This window comes from Bos indicus, chromosome 2 (genome assembly GCF_029378745.1).
Source record: "Bos indicus isolate NIAB-ARS_2022 breed Sahiwal x Tharparkar chromosome 2, NIAB-ARS_B.indTharparkar_mat_pri_1.0, whole genome shotgun sequence".
In the NCBI taxonomy this organism is placed as follows: domain Eukaryota; kingdom Metazoa; phylum Chordata; class Mammalia; order Artiodactyla; family Bovidae; genus Bos; species Bos indicus.
In genome coordinates this window covers 28,307,194-28,331,021 of record NC_091761.1, presented here as the reverse complement: position 1 = coordinate 28,331,021, position 23,828 = coordinate 28,307,194, and the positions used below count along the sequence as shown (strand labels likewise).

Sequence of the window (23,828 nt, the reverse complement as noted above, 5' to 3'; positions counted from 1 at the left end):
AATGGGTACAGAAAAAATTTCATTTTTTTATTAATGTTTACCTATTATGGTTTGTAAAATAACCTTGCCATAAATATCTGCAGGAGGAAAAAATTGATAGCTCAAAAAAGTATCCTTTTTTAAAAGTTCATATTCACAAGTGTCTATGAAACCTTTGACTGATTTTAGTGATGGCCTTTTTTAAGATGAAATTGTAGGGAACTATAAAGAGATGCCTTAGGTGACCTGAGACAATGCCTATTTAAAAATCCATTTCTCCAAGGTCATAGCTAACTGATTCTTAAATTTTCTTTGCTGAGGTAACCTTGTCCCACAGGCAATTGTACTTCAATTATTTCTCATTTCGCTTGACAATAATAGAATTTCATATAGAAAATGATGGTATAGTTATAAAAAGTGTCTAAAATAGGTAATCATAACAATGTTTTTATTTAAAATGATAAAAAGCAAAGATAAATGCTCAGAATATTTCTTTATACACTAACTTTTTGTGGTAAATAACATGCTAAGTTTATAAAAATGATTGCAGCCTTCCTGGAGTATGACTCAGAAAAAGAAGGACCACAGCACCACACTGGCAAGAGGTAACTTGAACCATAATTTTACCTTTCCCACCATCACCTCTATGATGTGGGCCGGTAACTTAATCTCTCTAAACAAACTGTTTCCTGGCACCTGAAGTGAAGAGTTATTTCGAAATGCCTTTTAAATACTGATTGAGTTTGACAGCGAAGCACAACTGTGAGCGGAGGGCAAGGTGACAGCTCTGAACTAATTCTCTACGAGATAATTTGCCGAAAGTAAATTCAACACAGTGCACATTCACCACATTCCTTTCTTCTTTTCAGTATTTACAAAGTTTACAGCAGTGTGTACTGAATGTGCTGGTTTTCGCCACTTTTGAAGATTCCTGTAAGGATTTAGCTGAGAGTTTTCCAATCGCTAACAGCATTTGAAAGAACACCCCGTTTGTCTTTGTCTTGGCCCCCACCCACCATTGTACAGAGGGAGTATCCCGTGATAAGGGGTGATGGAGAGGTGATAGTCCACAGCCACAAAGGATGGCAACAGAGACGTGACGGTATCACAAGGATTCTCCTAGTTGAAGACAAATGTTAGATTCAGTATTTAAATATATTAGGTTGATTAACTGTTTTTGAAACTGTTTCATGGAATTAGCCTGTTGACATGGTCCTTCCCCTTAGGGATGTAGGGATGTATGATGTATTTATTCATTCATTTACTCATCTGTGCCAGTCTTAGTTATGGCATTGTGACATCTTTAGTTGCAGCATTCAAACTCTTTTTTGTGGCATGTGGGATCTAGTTTCCTGACCAGGGATCAAACCCAGGCCCCCTGCATTGGGAGCACGGAGTCCACCACTGGGCCGCCAGGGAAGTCCCCCTCTTAGAGATCTTATAGTTCAATGGAGGTAAAACATCTAAAACTAAAACAGAAAGTAAATAAATAATACAGTTACAAATTGGGGAAAGCATTATGGACAACAAAAGGGATGCTAAGGCAGTGGAGAGTGAGAAACTGCTTCATGGAGTGGTCACAGAGGGTGTAAGTCAAGAGAGCGGTTCCCCTCCCTCTCCAGGCACACGATAGGACTGCATCGCCTTAGTCTGCCCGCGGTTCCGTGGACCATGGGATCTGGTCTGGCTCATCAGTTGTGCACAGAAATATGTGTCACTTCCATATCGGAGCATCTAAGTGTTGCTTCTGTAGACCCCTTTCCCTGAGGCAGTCTAATAAGTGTTGTGTTCCAAGATGTGGTTGCTCCCTTAGCCTGGATCTTGTGTGACTTCAAGGAACAGAGGTCCTTCAACCAACTCACACTGGCCGTGTAGCATGTAGCGTGAGGAAACAACTGACTGTATTGTCTTAAGCCACTGAGATGTGGAAGCCGTTTGTTAGCACAGCTTAAGGAAAACAATCCTGCCTATTACAAATGGCATCTCTGAAGAGCCAGAGGGATGATTTACAGATGCTTTAAGACAGAAGGCCTTGAACTTGGCTGGTTCACAGAATTGAATGAAAGCCAGTATGGCTGGATTAGAGTAAATAGGAAAAAATAGCAAATAATCTTTAGTTTCTACTCTCTCAACTCTTGCCTGTTCTGGTTCTAAGGCTGTTCTTGTATTTATATCCCTGGCAAGGCTTTAAGATAGATCAAGTAGCTTGAGTCTAAATGCTTTTGATTTGCTTACACAAATCAAACTCTCATACTTTATCTCTCACTTCTGGATTATGATCATTTTTATCAAGAACTTGGCATGTGGGTGATTGATATGATAGTACAGTCCTAATGCAGTCCCTGAAGCTGAGGGCCTCTACCCTTTCAGTCAGTGCTGAGATGCACTTGGGTGTGTAGGCCATTCAAAACTGAGCTGTGACTTGGGATGGGCAGCCCACAGCACTCTGCATTTGAATAATGTGTAATATCGTACAGTTTTTAAGGTCTCAGTTTTCATATCCATTTCTAATATTCCAGCAACAGAATCTAGGGAAAAGCCCACATTTTCAGGTGCCTCGTCATAGCCCATTTAATGTATATGTAGGAGAGATTGTCTTTTGCACTGAAGAGCTTGTTTGAAACCAAAACGAGAACCCCTTAGCAAAAAGCAAATTGCATGAGATGCAGTTTATCTTCCTTGGAAGAAAAGACGAGCTGAGTCAACCCTCCTGGGGTTTGACAACTAAGGTATTTCTTTATCCTTGACACTGCTCAGATAGAGCCACTGACATTATAACTGCCTTTATTGAAGTTTGGTCGATTTAGAGGAAGTACATCCATCTTATATTACAGTCATTCTTATACAGTCCTTACAGTCTTAAGGATTTTTTATTGAGGTGAATGAAATCCTGCTTAAGAAAAAATCAGAGGAGGGAAGGGAAATGGATCTAGAATAAAAACAGGGTCCTTAATATAGTCCAATCTCAGTGCCGATTGCTTTCATATATAGTATTACTATCCCCATACCGTGGAGGAAGTAACCTAGAAAGGTTGTGATCACCCAGCCAGTGACTGGCAGACCAAAGAAGGGACAGTCTTCTCCCTCCCAAGGCCCTTCTATTTATCTCTGCCACTAGAGAGGAAAAGTCTAGAATGCAAAAGTCTCCCTATACCATCACCATGGTTAAATATAAAATGGCCATGTCCTGCATTTCTGTAATCTCCAGAGTTGTCCTCTAAAAGATAAATACAGATCACTCTCAACTTATTACATATCTGGAAGAGCCTTGGTTTATTTCTTATGTTTACATATCTAAACAGAGATGGTTGTAATAAGCTGTGCTCCGCTAATCGTACATCTTCCCTTTGTTTCACCTTATCCTGTATAATTAGTGCCGTCTTGAAAATAGAAGTTTTCCATGACATTAAAATTCTTACACAGCACACCCTCTAATTATTTCATATCTTCACATTAGGGACTAAGATACTTGTGGTGGAGGGGGTAATTCTGTTTCTTATTTAATTAGTTATAGAGGAGTTCAGGAAAAAGAGATTATTAAAATAATTTCTACTTGACTCTGAGATTTTTTCTCATTGCCTACTCCCTCCTGACTTCAAACCTCATCATTTTTGGTACCAGAGTCAGTTATGCCTGTTAGGATCTCCTTCTATTAAAAAGTTACCTCTTCTTCAAGATCTACCCAAAATCCCCTTCTTTGCAGGTCTTTCCAGATATCCATCATTAAAATTAAGCTTCGTCTTCCATACTCTAGGATACTAATCCTATAGAATCTCTCTGTTTTGTATTATAGGGATAGAAATAGGGCAGAGATGGCTGGTAACTTACTCACATATATTTCCTCTCTTTTTCTTGGGCATATAACTCAGCAGTATGTCCTTGCCTACCTTAGAGTTGGGTGTGATCAGATGATGAATTTCTCACAATGGAAAACAAATGAAGTGACATGTTTCCTTTTGGGGCCAGAATTTTTAGGAGGTAGGTTGCTCCATGCCTGCCCTCCCCTGTTTACATCTGCATGAGAAAAGTCTTATGCCCTCAAGGATGGAGCGAGTAAGAGCTCCTAGATCACTAGGTAGAAAGCTGGCCAAACAGAAATAGCGTCACTAGGTTGAACAAGAAATAACCACCTATTGTGTTAAGGCTGGAAATTTAGAGTTTGTTATAGCAGCTGGTGTGGACATACCTAATACAGTGTGTGCACGTTTGTGCATATCTTTGTGACTCCCTCTATTTCAGAAGCCCCCAAATGATGGGAACAACAACAACCAAAAAATCACCCCTTACTGGGAGTCTTATTTGGAAATGAAGCAGATGGTCATCAAAATGAAGAATGGAGGGTCTCTAAATCATATCTAGTATTGGGAATGCCATTTTCTCATTGGCAAGCAACCGACTAGAATTTTGAAAATAATCTCATAGGCAACTAACTTAGGGTAGAGAATGAAAGGGATACCCAGTTAGTTTCCATATTAAAATGTGTCCTAGTTCATTACTCATTCAAAAATTCATCATTCTTTCAATCAGCAAGTAGATATTGGACATATTCTACATGCCAGGCAGTCCGATAACAGTACTGATCAATCACAGATCTAGTCCCAGCTCACTCCAAATATATACTCCACCTATCCAGCAAGTCATCAGACTACCAAAGGTACATTCAGCTTCTCACCCAGGTTTTCAGGTTCTTCATCTATAAAAGTAAAGAATAATATTATCTACTTCACAATTGTGTTGTATTTTTAATGAGATAATGATCTAAATATAATGATTATAAAATTTTTAGCACTGTGCTTCACACTTGGAACTTGATCAGCACTCAGTAAATCCTAGCTATTATTATTCTTATTAATTTAAATTAATTTCATGAGATTGTACAACAACAACAAAAAATCTGCCTGAAAGAGACTACGTGGAATATAATTTCCCCTTTGTAGTGACTTCTGATATGAGAGTTGAGGGATTGGGAATAATGTCCCACATTAAAACAAACAAACAAACAGTATATGCAAAGGACCAGTGATATGAGGAAGCATTTTTTGGGAACTGAGAAAGTAAGAATAGAGGAGTAGAGAGATCAAGGAGGAAAATGCGGCAGGATGAGACCATGCAGAGCCTTGGGACTGCCATGTAGCCATGCTAAGAATTTGGCCTTCTTCCTAGTGCAAGAGAAAGTCACTGAATGGTCTCAAACACGTAGTGGCAACGAATATGATCATCTTTGTTTTTTTTTTAGAAAAATCACTATGGCTGGAATGCATAGGCAAACCACTTAAAAAGTTACCATAGGAGAGTCAAGATAAGAAATACCTGTAAGTTTGGATATGGTGGTGGTAGTGGAGATGGAGAGAAGTCATAAAATATGAGAAATGTCTGAAGTGACATTGGCAGGACACGGTGATGATTAAATACAGAAATGAAAGGAAGAGAGCTGTTAACAATGGCTCCTGTTGTTTTGGGTATCTACAAGCACATTTCATAGAAATAGGGAACCCTAAAAGAGAATGAGCCTTGCTAGGGTATGAATTTACCTTTGTCCATGCTGCATTCAGGTGCCGCCCAGATAGCCAAGAAAATAGGTCAAATACACAGTTGGATGGAGAAGGCAATGGCACCCCACTCCAGTGTTCTTGCCTGGAGAATCCCATGGATGGGAGAGCCTGGTAGGCTGCCATCTAAGGGATCGCACAGAGTCGGACACGACTGAGTGACTTCACTTTTCACTTTCATGCATTGGAGAAGGAAATGGCAATCCACTCCAGTGTTCTTGCCTGGAGAATTCCAGGGACGGGGGAGCCTGGTGGGCCGCCGTCTATGGGGTTGCATAGAGTCGGACACGACTGAAGTGACTTAGCAGCAGTAGCAGCAACACAGTTGGGTATATTGGTCTGGAGCTCCATGGATACATCTGAGCTAGAGTGTGAATATAAAAGTTATTGGAATAAATATAGATAGCAACTGAGACCACACTGAAACTCCAATACTTTGGCCACCTGATGCAAAGAGCTGACTCATTTGAAAAGACCCTGATGAGGGGAGGGATTGGGGGCAGGAGGAGAAGGGGATGACAGAGGATGAGATGGCTGGATGACATCACCAACTCAATGGACATGGGTTTGGGTGGACTCTGGGAGTTAGTGATGGACAGGGAGGCCTGGTGTGCTGTGGTTCATGGGGTCACAAAGAGTCAGACGTGACTGAGTGACTGAACTGAACTGAACTGAGACCAAGGAGTAGAGAACTTGCTTAAAGAATGGGCAAAACTTAAACTGAGAATAAAAGAGGGCCTGGGACCTAGCCTGAAGGAACTAGTTATCAAATTAAGCAGAGATGTGTATGTATTAGAAAAGCATTATTAGGTATTGGCTTAAGTGATTGTGGAAGCTTTATAAGTCCAAAAATCTGATAGAGGAGGCCAGCAGGATGGAAACTCAAGAAAGATTTGCAGTTTGAGTCTGAAAAGTCAGGAAAACCAGGATCAGTCAACAGTGCAGATGAAGTCCAAAAGCAGTGCTGGAGAATTCCCTCTGGCTTCAGGAAGATCAGCCTTTTATTCTGTTCAGGACTTCATCAAATTGAATGAACCTCTCCCCCACCCCCACCTCCCAACACCCCTGTTGTGGCCAACATTCTGTTTTACTCAAAGTCCACTGATTTAAATGTAAATCACATCCAAATGCCCTCATGGGAACGTCCAGAATAATGTTTCACCAAGTATCTGGCACCACAGTCCAACCAAGTTGAACCATAAAATTAATCATCATAGGGATATACAAAGACAAGCAGAAATAGTGATTGATTCCCAGGCTTTATACTAGTTGCTGGGAATACAATCTACATCATGGTTTAGAGTCTGAGCCCAGGGGCCAGACAGCTGAGTTTGAAACCTAACTTTGCCTTTCACTTACCCTGAGACCTTAGGCAAATCACTCAATGCCTCATCTTTAAAATGGGCACAGAATAACCCACCTGTGTTGATTGTAAAAACTAGATCAGGTAATAAACATAAAGGCATTAAAAAACTGATTGAACATGGTGAGAGCTAGATAAACATTTGCTCTTATGTTTAAGGCAGACCTGGTCTTTTCCCCACAAAGTGACAGAAAGCATCATGAGCAGACAACAGTGTCAAGGAAGGCAATAGAAATACATGACCTCATCTTAGATGAGGGCCTGATCTACAGCGGGAAGAGGCAGCAGTCCCCCTGCAGTGCTTTGAGGAAATCTGGAACTTAACCATGCTTTCTCCTCCCTGTGAAAATACCAGGCATTTGAATGGCATGTGAACTTGTGAAATAAGCATCCCCTTTACTCTTTGGACCATCCCCATGGAATAGAAATGCAAAAAAGCAAAATGGCTGTCTGAAGAAGCCTTACAAATAGCTGTGAAAAAAAGAGAAGCAAAAAGCAAAGTAGAAAAAGAAAGATATAAGCATCTGAATGCAGAGTTCCAAAGTATAGCAAGGAGAGATAAGAAAGCCTTCCTCAGCGATGAATGCAAAGAAATAGAGGAAAACTACAGAATGGGAAACACTAGAGATCTCTTCAAGAAAATTAGAGATACCAAGGGAACATTTCATGCAAAGATGGGCTTGATAAAGGACAGAAATGGTATGGACCTAACAGAAGTAGAAGATATTAAGAAGAGGTGGCAAGAATACACAGAAGAACTATACAAAAAAGATCTTCATGACCCAGATAATCACAATGGTGTGATCACTCACCTAGAGCCAGACATCCTGGAATGTGAAGTCAAGTGGGCCTTAGAAAGCATCACTATGAACAGAGCTAGTGGAGGTGATGGAATTCCAGTTGAGCTCTTTCAAATCCTGAAAGATGATGCTGTGAAAGTGCTGTGCTCAATATACCAGCAAATTTGGAAAACTCAGCAGTGGCCACAGGACTGGAAAAGGTCAGTTTTCATCCCAATCCCAAAGAAAGGCAATGCCAAAGAATGCTCAAACTACTGCACAATTGCACTCATCTCACACGCTAGTAAAGTAATGCTCAAAATTCTCCAAGCCAGGCTTCAGCAATACGTGAACCATGAACTTCCAGATGTTCAAGCTGGTTTTAGAAAAGGCAGAGGAACCAGAGATCAAATTGCCAACATCTGCTGGATCATTGAAAAAGGAAGAGAGTTCCAGAAAAACATCTACTTCTGCTTTATTGACTATGCCAAAGCCTTTGACTGTGTGGATCACAATAAACTGTGGAAAATTCTGAAAGAGATGGGAATACCAGACCACCTGACCTGCCTCTTGAGAAACATATATGCAGGTCAGGAAGCAATAGTTAGAACTGGACATGGAACAACAGACTGGTTCCAAATAGGAAAAGGAGTATGTCAAGGCTATATATTGTCATCCTGCTTATTTAACTTATATGCAGAGTACATCATGAGAAACGCTGTGCTGGAAGAAGCACAAGCTGGAATCAAAATTGCTGGGAGAAATATCAATAACCTCAGATATGCAGATGACACCACCCTTATGGCAGAAAGTGAAGAGGAATTTAAAAGCCTCTTGATGAAAGTGAAAGTGGAGAGTGAAAAAGTGGGCTTAAAGCTCAACATTCAAAAAACGAAGATCATGGCATCTGGTCCCATCACTTCATGGGAAATAGATGGGGAAACAGTATCAGACTTTTTTGGGGCTCCAAAATCACCGCAGATGGTGATTGCAGCCATGAAATTAAAAGACGCTTAGTCCTTGGAAGGGAAGTTATGACCAACCTACATAGCATATTCAAAAGCAGAGACATTACTTTGCCAACAAAGGTCCGTATAGTCAAGGCTATGGTTTTTCCAGTGGTCATGTATGGATGTGAGAGTTGGACTGTGAAGAAAGCTGAGTGCTGAAGAATTGATTTTTTTGAACTGTGGTGTTGGAGAAGACTCTTGAGAGTCCCTTGGACTGCAAAGAGATCCAACCAGTCCATTCTAAAGGAGATCAGTCCTGGGTGTTCATTGGAAGGACTGATGCTGAAGCTGAAACTCCAGTACTTTGGCCACCTCATGCGAAGAGTTGACTCATTGGAAAAGCCTCTGATGCTGGGAGGGATTGGGGGCAGGAGGAGAAGGAGACGACAGAGGATGAGATGGCTGGATGGCATCACCGACTCGATGGACATGAGTTTGAGTGAACTCTGGGAGTTGGTGATGGACAGGGAGGCCTGGCGTGCTGCGATTCATGGGGTCACAAAGAGTCGGACAGGACTGAGGGACTGAACTGAACTGAACTAACTCACTCTTTTCAGATAAGACCCTAAGGAACTTCCTGTTGAAATGTAAATGTTACCAAAAGCACTGTCAGTATCAGCCCCCATTAGCTTAAGGTAGATTCCTTCTCAGATAAACTACTCAGGTTCTAATGGGAGGTTGTCTTCATTTGATTGAGGCAGGACTGAGGAGGCCCCTGGAAGCTAGGAAGGAGTTGGGGAAATTGAAGATGGCAGATGGGAAGGCCACGGGAGGGAAAGATCAAGGGGGAGGAGAAAGGACAGCAGGGCCCTTCTTGTTACTCACACCTGGGGTTCCCCTGGTGTTCACTCTCCTCCAGACCTTGTGCCTACTCATGCCTGGGACCCTTAAAATATTTTCCCAAATCCTTCATCTCCTTGCTTTAAATATTAATTTTTTAAATAATTAATTGTTTTTGGCTGTTCTGGGTCTTCCTTGCTGCGCAGGCTTTCCTCTGTTTCAGCAAGTGCAGGTTACTCTCTGGTTGCGGTGCACAGGCTTCTCACTGCAGTGACTTCTCTTATTGCAGAGCAAGGGCTCTAGGGCACATGGGCCTCGGGAGTTGTGGCTCCCGGGCTCTAGAGCACAGGCTCAATAGTTGTGGCTCACAGGCTTAGTCTGTCCACATCATGTAGGATCTTCCCACATCAGGGATCGAACCTGTATCTCCTGCATTGGCAGGCAGATTCTTTACCACTGAGCCACCAGGGAAGCTCATAAATAAGTATTAATTTTAAGGTTTGCGTTCTATTTTTTGTCTCTTCTATGAGTCAAAGTAGTTTTCTAGAGACAGGCTGCCAGTAGAAGACAAGTCTCTTGTTAATTCTATGTCATCATATTCAGAGTACACCATAATAATTTTTCCCTTGGGACATCCTTTTCATTTCTGCTTCTGAATGACAGTCTACCCCTTTTCTTTGCCTGACTCGGGGCAGTAGTTCAGGAAGTACAGTGCCCTTGACCTATATCAACTGGAGAAATGCTGACTGTGCATTTGCTCCTCTGTCTTTGCCCTGGGCTTGTGCAGAGGGTCTGTGCAGTAGCACTTGGATCCACTCTCTAACCTCTGTAGACATTGCTAAGTTGTTTGATGTATTATCCAGCTTGTAATTTAGTATCCAGGGCTTCCTTAGTGGCTTATCAGTAAAGAATCAGTAAAGAATCGACGCCAATGCAGTAGATTCAGTCCAGTCCATGGGTCAGGAAGGATCCACTGGAGAAGGAAATGATAACCCACTCCAATGTTCTTGCCTGGAAAATCCCATGGACAGAGGTACCTGGTAGGCTACCGTCCATGGGGTTGCAAAGAGTTGGACATGACTGAGCAACTAAACAACAATTCAGTGTTCACTGTGAGGTTGGCGTTTGTTTTATTTTTCTTTTTAAATGAAATACTGATAAAGATCTTGGACCGTGACTAACTCAGAGCTAAACTCGAGTGTTTATTACCCTATGATTCCTTCTCTTTCGGTCCTGCAAGCTAAGGCATTAATTTAGGCGCTTCTTTTTACTTAAAGATGGGGGCCCTGCAATTTTCCTCAAGATGGGCTTTTTTGAACATTCTTAATCTGGGCAGAGTTGCAGGTCCATCTGCATCTGGTTCCATGTCTCAGTTACGTGCCTTGTGTAGAATGGCCTTGGGCACACAGCTGGGAATGGGTTGTCCCTCAACTCCCAGGCCCATACTCTCTCCACTCTACCACCCCGCCCTCCAGGGCTCACGGCACACTCTGCTTATGCCTGAAAACCAGTAAGGTTTCCCCTCAGGCCTCTCAAGCCCCAGGAAGAGGAACTGATAGGAAGGGCAGGAGCCAGTGTCCTTTGGCTTCTGATGGATGTCTTCCAGAACAACTCCGCAGGCAGCTGAGCCAGAGGTGAAGGAGAGGAGACCCAGGAGACACTGGGTACCTACACTTCAGCTGAGTGGCTGTCACCTCTCTCTGCCCCTATGGAGGTCTCTGAGTCCCAAATCCTCACAGAACCTTAAGGAAACGGATTAGGAGATGCCCTGTCAGGAGTGAGGTAAAGGTGAGGAATGAGGTGCTGGTCTGGTACTAAATGAGCCCAGAGAAAGGATGAAGTTCAGGGATAGGGTGAGAGTCAGGGATGCCAGTAGTGCACAGGAATATTGGGCAGTAAAGCACACAGTTTTGTACCATGGTCTACCAAGTGTCCTCCCCACCATAACCATCACACTTCACCTTCAGAGGCACAACCCCAGGCCCCAGGGACACCAATGTGATAAACTGCACAGAGGCCAAGGCTCAGACACCAGCGCAGTGTGTACACCTTCCCCAGGCCCGGTGCCTCACGGGTGTTCTCATTCATTGCTCAGGATGGTCCTGCAGGTAGGTGTTTGCTCATTCACCTGCCAGAGTGAGGTACGTGGACTAGCACAGATGACTCTTTGAGGAAGCAGGAACTGAGACGGTTCATTTAGTCACAATGCAGTGCTTCCACTCCTAAAGGCTGACATAGAGTCCGTGGAGAATCTGACAAGCTCCTCAGCCACTGTGCTCCTGGACCAGGCCCTCTCAGTGCCCCCTGACCTGCTAGCTGGATTGGCCTAGAAGGTACTTCAGTGAGAGTGAAGAACAACAGGAAGCAGGCAATGCCTACCCACCCACCCATACACAGAGCGGGGCTAAGGAGCAGGGAGCCAGGCTTGTGCGGTGCAAATAACACTCGCCCTGCCCTCTCTCTGGCCACAGACCTGACCCTTCCTCTTCTCTGCAGGGCTGCTGTGCAGGAGTTGGCTTTGCTGATGCTGTGTTTGTTGATGGCTCTGGATGCGCTGTAACCAGAGTCCTTCTCAAGCTGTGCCTTAGCCACTGAACACACTGGAATGGAAATCAGGAAATTACACAATTCCTAGGTTAAAAAATAAGGGAGAAAAAAGAAGTCCCCAAGGGTGGAAGTTGGGTTAGGACTGGCCACATCACAAAGTTGCCCCATCCTGAGACTTTGTGACAGGTATTCCTGGTGGATTTCACTGAGCCCTGGAGACACAGCACAAAGGGATCCCTGAGGACAGAAAAGACTTCTCCAGGCAGCAAAGGTGTCACAGCCCAGAGTGGATGCTCCTTCCCCTGCCCTCCTAGGGTAGCTTACTCTTAACTCTCTGCTACATTTATGATGAAGAACTTCTTTCCCAGTCACCTCAAAATTGATTTGCTGTGTGCAAGGCCCCCTACTTTCTCACAGCCTCTGACATGTCCAGCATATCTCTGGCTCCCTGGCACCCAGCCCAGAGCCAAAAAGTACTCCTCTATAGATGTTAGACAAATAAATTAGCGTAAACCATTTACTTCCAGGATTTGAAAAAGACCCTATAACATGAAATGGTCAACAAATCCTCCTTCACCAATACAAGCTACCTGAGATCTAACAAATAGCTTTTCATGTCTTTCCTAATAACACAAAGTATCCCTTGGACCCTAGTGAAATAAGTCTACCACAAGACGAACTGCCTTATAAATTAATGAACACCACCCTGTAAACCAGGTGGTCTATAGGCATTGGCAATGGCCAGAAATGTAACAGGCAGTGGTCATATAGTTGATGTGAAAGCCACCACAGTGGTTCCTGAGATATTTCCTATCACAGTCCACATAGGAGATGAACCTCTCATGCACCACATACTCCCAACAAGGTAGTCCAGCCACACCTCTTTCTTCATTAAAAAAAAAAAAAACTTTCTATTTTGAATTGGGGTGTAGCTGACTAACAATGTTGTAATGATTTTAGGTGAACTGAAAAGGGACTCAGCCATACATATACACGTATCCGTTCTCCCTTAGACTCCACTCCCATCCAGACCCACACCCCTTGCAAGAAAGTAAATCAGACGGCAAGGGAGTAAAATCAATATTTTTGTAAGAATGCATTTGAATCTGCTCTAATTTGAAAAGTGGAACCCCGGTAATGGGCAGCCTTCATTGAGTGCTTACTGCATGCTAAGTCCTGTGCCATGAGCTTTGCATACATGATCTTAATTGAGCTAGGAACAACCCTGCACAGTGGGTTCTATAGCATCTTCATCTTGCAGATTACAAAACGAACTGATGGAGGTTATACAGTGTTTCTAAGACTTAATACATGGCTAGGACTGAAATCCAAGTCTTTACATTTACACTTGCCTGTCCAAAATCATCATCCCCAAATTTCAGCACCTGGTGACTATTATTATAAATTTCCTGTGACATCCCTCACAAATGACTGCCACAATCTGTATATGATGACATGAAGAACCTTTTTTTACCAAAAATAGAGTGCTGCTTCTATCAAAACTGGATTTTGCTCCCTGGGTTGAACTCAATTCAATTATTGGAGTCAGTTTGTATCTTAAAAATCAGCAAGACAATAACCATCTTTTATTGAGTCTCTTTTATTTTGTTCAGTTCAGTTCATTCATTCATTCATGTCAGACTCTTTGTGACCCCATGGACTGCAGCACACCAGGCTTCCCTGTCCATCACCAACTCCTGGAGCTTACTGAAACTCATATCCATAGAGTTGGTGATGCCATCCAACCATCTCATCCTCTGTCGTCCCCTTTTCCTCCTGCCTCTATCTTTCTCAGTATCAGGGTCTTTTCCAATGACTCAATTCTTCATATCAGGTGGCCAAAGTATTGGACTTTCAGCTTCAGCATCAGTCCCTCCTATGAATATTCAGGACTAACTTCCTTAAGGATGGACTGGTTGGATCTCCTTGCAGTCCAAGGGACTCTCAAAAGTCTTCTCCAACACCACAGTTCAAAAGCATCAATTCTTTGGCACTCAGCTTTCTTCACAGTCCAACTCTCACATGCATACATGACTACTGGAAAAACCATAGCTTTGATTAGATGGACCTTTGTCAGCAAAGTAATGTCTCTGCTTTTTAATATATTGTCTAGATTTGTCATAACTTTTCTTCCAAGGAGCAAGAGTCTTTTAATTTCATGGCTGCAGTCACCATCTGCAATGATTTTGGAGCCCCCCAAAAATAAAGTTTCTCACTGTTCCCATTGTTTCCCCATCTATTTGCCATGAAGTGATGGGAGCAGATGCCATCATCTTTGTCTTCTCAATATTGAGTTTTAAGTCAACTTTTTCACTCTCCTCTTTCACTTTCATCAAGAGGCTCTTAAGTTCCTTTTCGCTTTCTGCCATAAGGGTGGTATCATCTGCATATCAGAGGTTATTGATATTTCTCCTGGCAATCTTGATTCCAGTTCATGCTTCACGCAGGCCAGCATTTCTCATGATGTACTGTGCATAGAACTTAAATAAGCAGGGTGACAATATACAGCCTTGATGTACTCCTTTCCCAATTTGGAACCAGTCTGTTGTTTCATGTCAGGTTCTAACTGTTGCTTTTTGACCTGCATATAGATTTCTCAGGAAGCAGGTAAGGTGGTGTGGTATTCTCATCTCTTGAAGAATTTTCCACAGTTTGTTGTGATGCACACAGTCAAAGGCTTTGGCGTAGTCAGTAAAGCAGAAGTAGATGTTTTTCTGGAACTCTCTTGCTTTTTCAGTCATCCAGTGGATGTTGACAATTTGATCTCTGGTTTCCTCTGCCTTTTCTAAAACCAGCTTGAACATCTGGAAGTTCACAGTTCACGTACTGTTGAAACCTGGCTTGGAGAATTTTAAGCGTTACTTTACTAGCATGTGAGACGAGTGCAATTGTGCAGTAGTTTGAGCATTCCTTGGCATTGCCTTTCTTTGGGATTGGAATGAAAACTTACCTTTTCAGTTCTGTGGCCACTGCTGAGTTTTCCAAATTTGCTGGCATATTGAGTGCAGCACTTTCACAGCATCATCTTTTAGGATTTGAAATAGCTCAACTGGAATTCCATCACCTCCACTAGCTTTGTTCATAGTGATGCTTCATAAGGCCTACTTGACTTCGAATTCCAGGATGTCTGGCTCTAGGTGAGTGATCACACCATCGTGGTTGTCTGGGTCGTGAAGGTCTTTTTTATATAGTTCTTCTGTGTATTGTTGCCACCTCTTCTTAATATCTTCTGTTTCTGTAGCTTCAGGTGGTTTCTTTAGGAGCTGCTCTGGTTCCTTTAATCTTGCCTCAGGTGATCTCCTGATGAGCTTCTTGAGATTACCAAATTTCGATCTTCTCTGGAATGCTAACATCTTCCATTTGTTGGGTATTTTATGTGTATCCCTTGAGGTGGAGTTGGTTGATGGACAGGGAGGCCTGGCGTGCTGCAGTCCATGGGGTCGCAAAGAGTCAGACACGACTGAGCGACTGAACTGAGCTGAACTGGAGGTGGAACCAGGATCTTGTCCCAAGGCTGCAGTATTGTTTCTTGGCTGCTCCTCCCTTGTCTCAGCATCCTGTCCCTTCTCTGATTAACAGCAGTTCTTTAAATCTTCCTTTGGGATTCATGGAAGGTCATGGAGGCTGGAGTCTATTCCCTATAGACAAGAAACAGCAGGGGAGGAGGGCAGAAAAGCCTCTGTGGCCAGGAGCCCCACAGGGTCCTACTTTGTTTCAGGAGGAAGGTGAGAGAACAGGACAGAAAATGTTGGCAAGAGGATCCCTAGGAGGGAAAGTGTTCCAAAGGTGGGTATAAATCCCCAGCAGAAGAGAGGAGAGTGGGGAGAGAGGTGAGCTGGGAGACAGCACAGTGAGGGTGGGGCAGCCATCATTCCGGTGAGAAAATGGAGGAGGCAGAAGAAGGGGCTGCAAGCGCCACAGAGTCTTTGGGAGGCGAGAAAAAGGGAAAGAGATCTCTGGAGAGCACTGACAATTTTTTTTTATGAAGGAGAAAGAGAAGCAGCAGCTTTTCCCAGCCCAGAGCTGACATGTGTGTGGGAGTCCTATTGACAGACAATCAGATCATTTCCCTGTCACTGTCACCCGTCACCACCTGTGTCTGGAAGTCTTGCCCCAGGGAGATGCCTTCAAGGACTCAGAAAAGTAAATGCTCTGGAGCCCTCCCACCTTGAGCCGCCTCCTGAATGCTGAGCCGCCTCCTGAATGCTGAGCCTTACTAAGAAACTTAATGAGACCTTTTCACACACCAGGGAGCGGGGGTCAGTAGTGGGCAGGCTGTTGAGCAAACATTCTGTTGTCCGGATTTGAATGAGGAAAGATATTCAGCTGGAATGAGATGGAACAGGGATCAGTTCATGCTTAAAAAACATAAAAGTGTTGGTCAGAGAGGAAACTCAGGGACATATTCAAGTTTATCCTATCTGTCAGTGAAATGTTATCACTGAGGAGTTTGTACGTTCTTTTATTTCAAACTCGCCCACAATTTAAAAGCATCAGTATCAGGATAGTGCACTGTTCTCCATACAGTATTTGAAGATGATGCTACCAGTGGTGATTCTCCTGGATGACTATGGAATCAGTTGAAAAGAAGAATGGATGCCTGGCAATCTCCTGTATTGCACAAAGAATTGATTTCAAACTAGCTGTTTGAAAATAAATACTACCAAAACCAAGAGACTGATATAAAAATAAACAAGGGCTTCTTAATCTGTATTTTCACAAACAACTGATTTAATCACTTTGACTTTAAATTCACAAATCAAAAAGTCAGCCAGTTTGATTATAAACACGTGCACAGTCCAGTTGATTGACTGACTGAACTATACGCTTGAAGAAGCAGTGGTGTGATGCTAAGAGAAGTAGCTTGGGAGTCAGGCAGTCTGTGCTCCGGTTTGGGTTCCATTTCACATCCCTTGTAAGAACCTGGGTGACCTCTGAGCCCCAGGACACCGTACCTACATCCTGGATTCTGGTGATAATCAAATGAGGTAACATAGGTAGAAATAATTTTGCACACTGAGACGTTCTCTCCAAAATTCCATCACTACTATCAATAACTGTTAATCCCAAAGCCACGTATCCATCAGTCCTTTGAAATGCTGCTGCTATATTTGACACACTTACTCATAGACACTTTCTCATGTTTGGCAGCTTCTGTCCCTCTCCTGTCTGAAGTCTGAATCCTCCTTCCTAACAGTACCCTCTGCTACCAATTTAATGCAGCACCATTGAAAATAATCTGCCCAACTACTGCTGCAGTTAATAGAAATTCTCCTTTCAGTGTGGTGCATCTGCTGTGACATCTGTTTAAAACCCATGGAGAGGATTCAGTGTTCACAGCAAATTGAGTAATTACTATGTAATTACACTATAAATTGTGCAGTCAATGATTTGCTCTCAAAATTCATCTTTCGGACATATTCACTATGACAGCCACTTGGGTTCTTCTAAGATGTGCAGATCTGTTCTTAAAATGGTCAATATAAGGATGTGAGCTGAACACCTGTGGCCAAAAAATTAAAGGATTATCTCTAGAAAAAAGAGAGTGTTAGAGAAGGAAGAAAATGAAAGTGTGGAAAGGAGATGTTAATAGAGTGAGAAAGAAAGGGGAAGGATATTTTGAAGAGTATCTAAGTCTTTCTCAGTTATTTCGTAAAACCTGTGAAATTGCTAAGCCTTGCTGGCAGAAGAAAACACAAGAGGAGAGATCAGTGATGCAGGATTTCTCCTGCTTCATGAAGAGCCCATTACTAGTGATAGCTATTTGGACTTTGGGAAACTGTACCATATGTAGAAAGTAGATAATTAATGATTTAAGAGATCATATCTAATAGTTCTTAATAATTACCAGCTTTACAGTGGCTAAAAACTGAGACTTAAGACTTTGCTGAATGGTTGTAAAACATAGATCTATGCTTCCTCTAAATCTGTTTTTGAAAAGTCAGTCAACAAATGTTTATCATCCACATGTTATATGGAATATGAAATATGTATTAGACTACATGCTTGAAGCAACCTGGAATAGAAATAAATAAGGCAGCAGCATGGCATAGTGGAAGAAAGGCTAGCTTGAGATCCTTCCTGACTTGAGTTTGAATCATGAGCTGTGGGACTGAGCCATATGAAGCTGCTGATGTTCAATCATTTTTAAGCTATGTACCTGGCAATTTTATACGATTCAACCAAAAGGAATTAGAAATGCCTCTTAAAAGTTTGAGGATTAGAAAAAGTATTTATAAAATATTTATAATGTTTGTATAAATGTTTAGAGCTTGTTTATGGTGGAAGGGATATAGAAGCATCTTACCCTTGGTCACCAAGGGTACTAAACATCATTACTGTGTAGTGGAAATAGGACAGACAAGTTAAGACAGTGTTGCAAAAGTCAGAGCTATAAAAGTCTCCCTTTTGACCACTGTATGTTTAAAAATACAAGTCTCACTAAATAGTTAATGAAAGGAATTTTATAAAAATGAGAGGATTCATTTGTTAAAACAAAGGCATTTGCTACTACATAAACATGAAAAAACACACATATGCTAAGTCACTTCAGTCGTGTCCGACTCTTTGTGGCCCTATGGACTATAGCCCGCCAGGCTCCTCTGTCTATAGGATTCTCCAGGCAAGAATATGGAGTGGGTATATCTGATCTCTAAAACCAAATTCTATGCCAAATGCCCACTGCAACAGTCTATTAGAATCAGTTATTCTGTAATTATATTAACATTAAGTGGTTCCATTTTAACAGCACAACACTTTCTAAATGTGTATACTTCAGTTTTCAAAAGGTAAGTCCCATTTAGAGATGGGATGCAATTTTACAAAACAAAGTAAAAAACCAAAATGCACACCAAACACCCAGTTGTGCTAATGACGGTTTTGTTCCTTTCGTTTGCATGGGAGCAGCAGAGCACTCACGGCATCAGAGGCAGCCGCAGGAAACAGCTAGCAGCATTAGTCAGTGTGCTCAGTAGAGACAGGAAGCAAGTTCAGTGGCGCAGAAAGGTCCTTGCCTCTGTGGAATTGATGGAGAGAAGCAATGTGATTGGTTTCTTAAAGGGCAGACAGAGGAGTGATGGGTAATTGCACCTCCCCTCATTGAACATGCCTGTCTATCTGAGATGAATCAACACCTTAGATTACACATTATGCAAATGACAGTGGCAGTTTGGCACCTAATGGTCTCCTGCCAGAGTCTAGATTCATTCCCACTGTTGTCTGAGAAAAGTGAAAATAAACATGCCCCCCTTCCCCTCCTTGGCTTCTTTGTCCTTGTGAAGTACAGCTTTCTCCAAGCCTGCAGCTCAGAGCCTAAACTGCATGGCAGTGGCCATCTCTCCTTGCAAGGTGGTGAGCTCAAAACTCCCAGACTTGGAAATTAATTTCACAAAAGCAAGAACAGAGGTGCCAGTGACTGTTGTAGATCATACAGAGAAGCTCCCAAGGAAATCCAGGTCCTTAAATTATGCGGGGTTGATCCCTGGGTCAGGAAGAACCCCTGGAGAAGGAAAGGGCAATCCACTCCAGTGTTCCTGCCTGGAAAATCCTGTGGACAGAGGCACCTGGTAGGCTATAGTCCATGGGGTTGCAAAGAGTTGTACGTGACTAAGAGTGGCACGTGCGGGGGCGCGCACGCGCACGCACACACACACACACACACACACACACACACACACTACATTTAGAAAGATACTGCAGATGTTTCAATACCAATGAGTCAGAAGAACACTGCTACCCAAAAGGAGCTATTTCCTGATTTGCTCATGGAAAAGTAATTCTGGGCAATGATGGAACAGCTATGTGTGATGTAAGCTCTTCTTTCTCCCCACCACTGAAAAGACCATGTCTAATCTGGGGAAAGGAAAGCTGACAGTTACTGATTTACCCTCATATAAATACTCTAAAAGAGAATTGATTTGACTCTCCCACAACACCGCCTTCCCCCAGAGAAGTCCTGGTGTAAAACTGGAAGACACGTGCTGGAATTATAGAAACAGCTAGTCTGTACATGAAATATGACATCTTTAAATGAACATGATCAGATTTTAGTACAAATCCCCAAGGGATTCTGGAAGGTCTTCCTGGAGTTCCTAAGATATATTCATATCTAATATGTGATTTATCCCTGGGGTAGATGATTATCTTAAATCATCTTTTAAGACTACTTCCAACATTGAAATTTAGACTATAAGGATGAAATCAGAATTTTTAACAAAACAAGTTCAATGTTGGACTTCTATATCAGTGAAGAGCTGAACTCGATTGTAGAGTGGATTATTAACTAAAATGAGAACTTTGCCAGACAAATTAGGGTGTGCTGGGCTGGTCACCATTTCAAAAATACCCTCTAATACCGGTCAGAACTGAAAAAAAAAAAAAAGAGAGGGCGGGAATCATTTCAGGGCAATGGTGTTCTTGTGGCCATAGGATCAATCGTTATAACTTCTCAGACTACAAGAAGCCGCCATTTTGTATAATGACTTAGTAAGTGTAATGATCTTTCATATAAACATTTGTGCCCACAGTGGAAAACTTAAAAACAAATAGATACCACTCAGGTGAAGCCTAGATTTTTTTTTTTCTAGAGAGAGTCAGCCCTGTCTGAATAATGATGTTATCTTCGTAGTGAACATCCTTTGAAGTGCGTAAGGCAGGAAGACAGAAGAAGACTGACTTACCCTGACTTGTCCATCCTTGAAAGGCATAATGTGGTCTCTTTTCTAGAAAATGAGAAGGCTCTTGATACAGTCAGAAACCTGAGTTCTAGTTGTAGATACCACTGGTTCTTTTACTTGAGTCACAGTGGTTCGTCTCTCTACAGACTTTCTCCCTATAAAATGTAGTGATGAAGTGACTCAACATTGAAATCTTTTTTTTATGCAAGTTAAGAAACTCTGCCACTACCTGAATTCTGTCATTTATTTACCAAGAATGGCAACTTGATATATCAATACATTTGAGCCTTGAGCAACAAGGGTTTGAACTGCATGGGTTCACTTACATGTGGGTATTTTTCAGCAAATATAGTATATTTTCATTTTACAGATCTTGAACTGTGTAGAAAAGTTTGTATTCAATTAGAGAGCATTATATTTGAAATCACAAGCACTAGGGTTTGAATCCTGATTCATCGAATCAAACTGTTTTTAACATTTTCTTTGTTTTTGAGGCAGAGATAGCAATACATTGATTTTGGGTTTTACCCAAGGGTTAGCACCCCTCACCCTTGAATTTTTCAAGGGTCAACTCTATACCTTTGTAATACTCAGAACCTTCTTGAACAGCTTTTTTTTAAAGCGTTTCAAAAAAGTTACTGTGCAGCAATCTCCTCTGTCCAGGGTTAGAACACAATATGGATCCACTCAAGGTCTTCATCCTTAAGACAAGGTTGGCTTTTGTGGTTCATTCACATCTGACATTTAATCGTTATAAGCCACAGTGGTATCAGGAGACCACAGTTTGAGACAGTGTCTTTTTATGCCTTTCGGATTAGAAAGACAATGGGATTAAACCTCCAATTTGGCAAATCCCCCAGAGACCCTGCATTTATAGGACTACCCTTTCACATTCTCCAGTTAGCAGATGTGGCCACAGTGGCATTGCCACACTTGCCAAGCAGTTTCTGCAAAATGTACAAATAAAATACATCAGGCATCTAATGAGGACTGGAGGCCCATTTCACCCTCCCCCTTTTCCTCACACTGTGTGAGAAGCTATACTGGGCTTGATTTTTAGCCCGCAGCCACTGAAGCCCTAGTCCTAATTAGGAGAGTAAAATGCCCCTGACAAAGGTATAAGAAATCCAGATGTCTACAGTGAGTAGAGATCTTGAGATTCTGTATTTGCTGCCAAGAGAATATCTCAGGGAGAAAGAAAAACATGGGAAGCCACAGGAAATAAGGATGAACAGCTAATGTATTTAAGTAATTTTCATTAACCTAATATGTTTCCTTTAAAATATAACTTTTTTTTTCTTTGCTTGTTTTTGCTTAATTAAACACCAGAAACTATTAACTTGATTTGGTCTAGGGTTTTAAACACTTGAATAGAATGTGGTTTGTGGTACATGTTAAAGAAGCTGGAAAAAAAAAAAATGAATTAAGATGTATTCCCTGTACTAGGCTATCTAAAGGTATATAATATTTCAAAAGTTGTTTTGTACAGAGAATAGCATTGTTTTCTCACATCTTCTGTCAGACAATGAAAGCTCAGAGTTAAAACAAATAAAACAAGAATATTTGAGCGCTCTTCATTTCCTGTGATTTAAGCCCAGGTCGAAAGCTCCAGCGGGAAGCAGCAAACGAAATATTTCAGTGACTCATGCTGATGCCCCACAAGTAAAATTTCACCGCTTATGCCACGTGACTCCACTTTGTCATCATTGTTGTTTTAGTCACTAAGTCAAGTCTGACTCTTTTGCCACCCCATGGGCTGGAGACCACCAGGCTCCTCTCTGTCCATAGATAGGTTCCCATTTCCTTCCGCAGAGGATCTACCAGACCCAAGGATCGAACCCACATCTCCTGCATTGGCAGGTGGGTTCTTTACCACTGAGCCACCTGGGAAGCCCCCTGTGACTCCACTAGGTCTTCCCTATATCTGTCTACACTGAACAATGCATCTCCACATCTTATACCTACTTCTACACCATTCATTTCATTGCTTACAACACTATATTGAAATAAACTGCAGGTGGCTACTCTCTAGACTTTATTTTCTTAGAGGACAGTATGTTATTAATGCTTTATCCCCCAGAATTAGCACAGCACCCACACATAAAAGAGACAATAATAACATCCTTACTGATAATAAATTATATTAAAATACTTAAATATATTTGTAATTTTCTCTCAATATTATAACTAGTAATAGTATCTGTTAAGCATTTCTGTGTGCCAAGACAGATACTGAGTGTTTTCCTGATGTTTATTTCATTTAATTTTCATGAATCTGGTGTCGATACACTTTTCGTATATTCCAGCTGAAGAAATGTTTGCAGAATGGTGATACAGCTAGTAAATGGCAGAATTTGAACTCAAGTTATCTGACTATATGATCTGTAGTTTTAACATTTCACAATACTGCCTCCTGAGACAAATCCCTTAACAAATGTTTTTCAGAATTACTGGCAAATTCCAAAATCCTGGGAATTAAAAACTAAAAGTTTGTTGCTGCATTTTTTCATCAACATTTGACTTGTAGAGAGAGCCAAGGTTTTTCCTAGTCCAATTTGACCTCCTTTATGTGAAAGATTACTTCAAGGTGCTTCTTAGAGAAAATAGGATGAAAGGCAGTCAGGATCTTATCCTCCGAAAATAACATGCATAGTATAAGAGTTCCATTTAGATCAGTGAAATTCAATCACCGGGCTCCCTCATGGCATTCCTGACAAGAACTTATATGGTCAGTCTACAGATATGAATTCTCAGTGAATGTCACTCAGTCGTGTCCGACTCTTTGCAACACCATGAATCGCAGCACGCCAGGCCTCCCTGTCCATCACCAACTCCCAGAGTTCACTCAGACTCACATCCATCGAGTCGGTGATGCCATCCAACCATCTCATCCTCTGTCATCCCCTTCTCCTCCTGCCCCCAATCCCTCCCAGCATCAGAGTCTTTTCCAATGAGTCAACTCTTCCCATGAGGTGGCCAAAGTACTGGAGTTTCAGCTTTAGCATCATTCCTTCCGAAGAAATCCCAGGGCTGATCTCCTTCAGAATGGACCAGTTGGATCTCCTTGCAGTCCAAGGGACTCTCAAAAGTCTTCTCCAACACCACAGTTCAAAAGCATCAATTCTTCGGCCCTCAGCCTTCTTCAC

The 23,828-nt window shown here is 42.0% G+C and overlaps 1 protein-coding gene across 3 annotated transcripts in view; it reads left to right on the top strand.

The window, feature by feature from the left end:
• B3GALT1 (beta-1,3-galactosyltransferase 1) overlaps window positions 1-23,828 on the top strand; it is a 619,500-nt gene that overhangs the window by 566,793 nt on the left and 28,879 nt on the right. For 2 of the 3 annotated variants that reach the window (XM_070799117.1, XM_070799119.1), the window contains one exon: window positions 530-23,828. This exon is cut by the window's right edge and continues 19,935 nt beyond it. The exons of the other annotated variant lie outside the window; for it this stretch is intronic. In XM_070799117.1, coding sequence (XP_070655218.1) covers window positions 7,503-8,687 — 1,185 coding nt within the window. In that variant the 5' untranslated portion in view covers window positions 530-7,502 and the 3' untranslated portion in view covers window positions 8,688-23,828. The remainder of the gene's footprint in view (window positions 1-529) is intronic. 3 annotated transcript variants of the gene reach the window in all.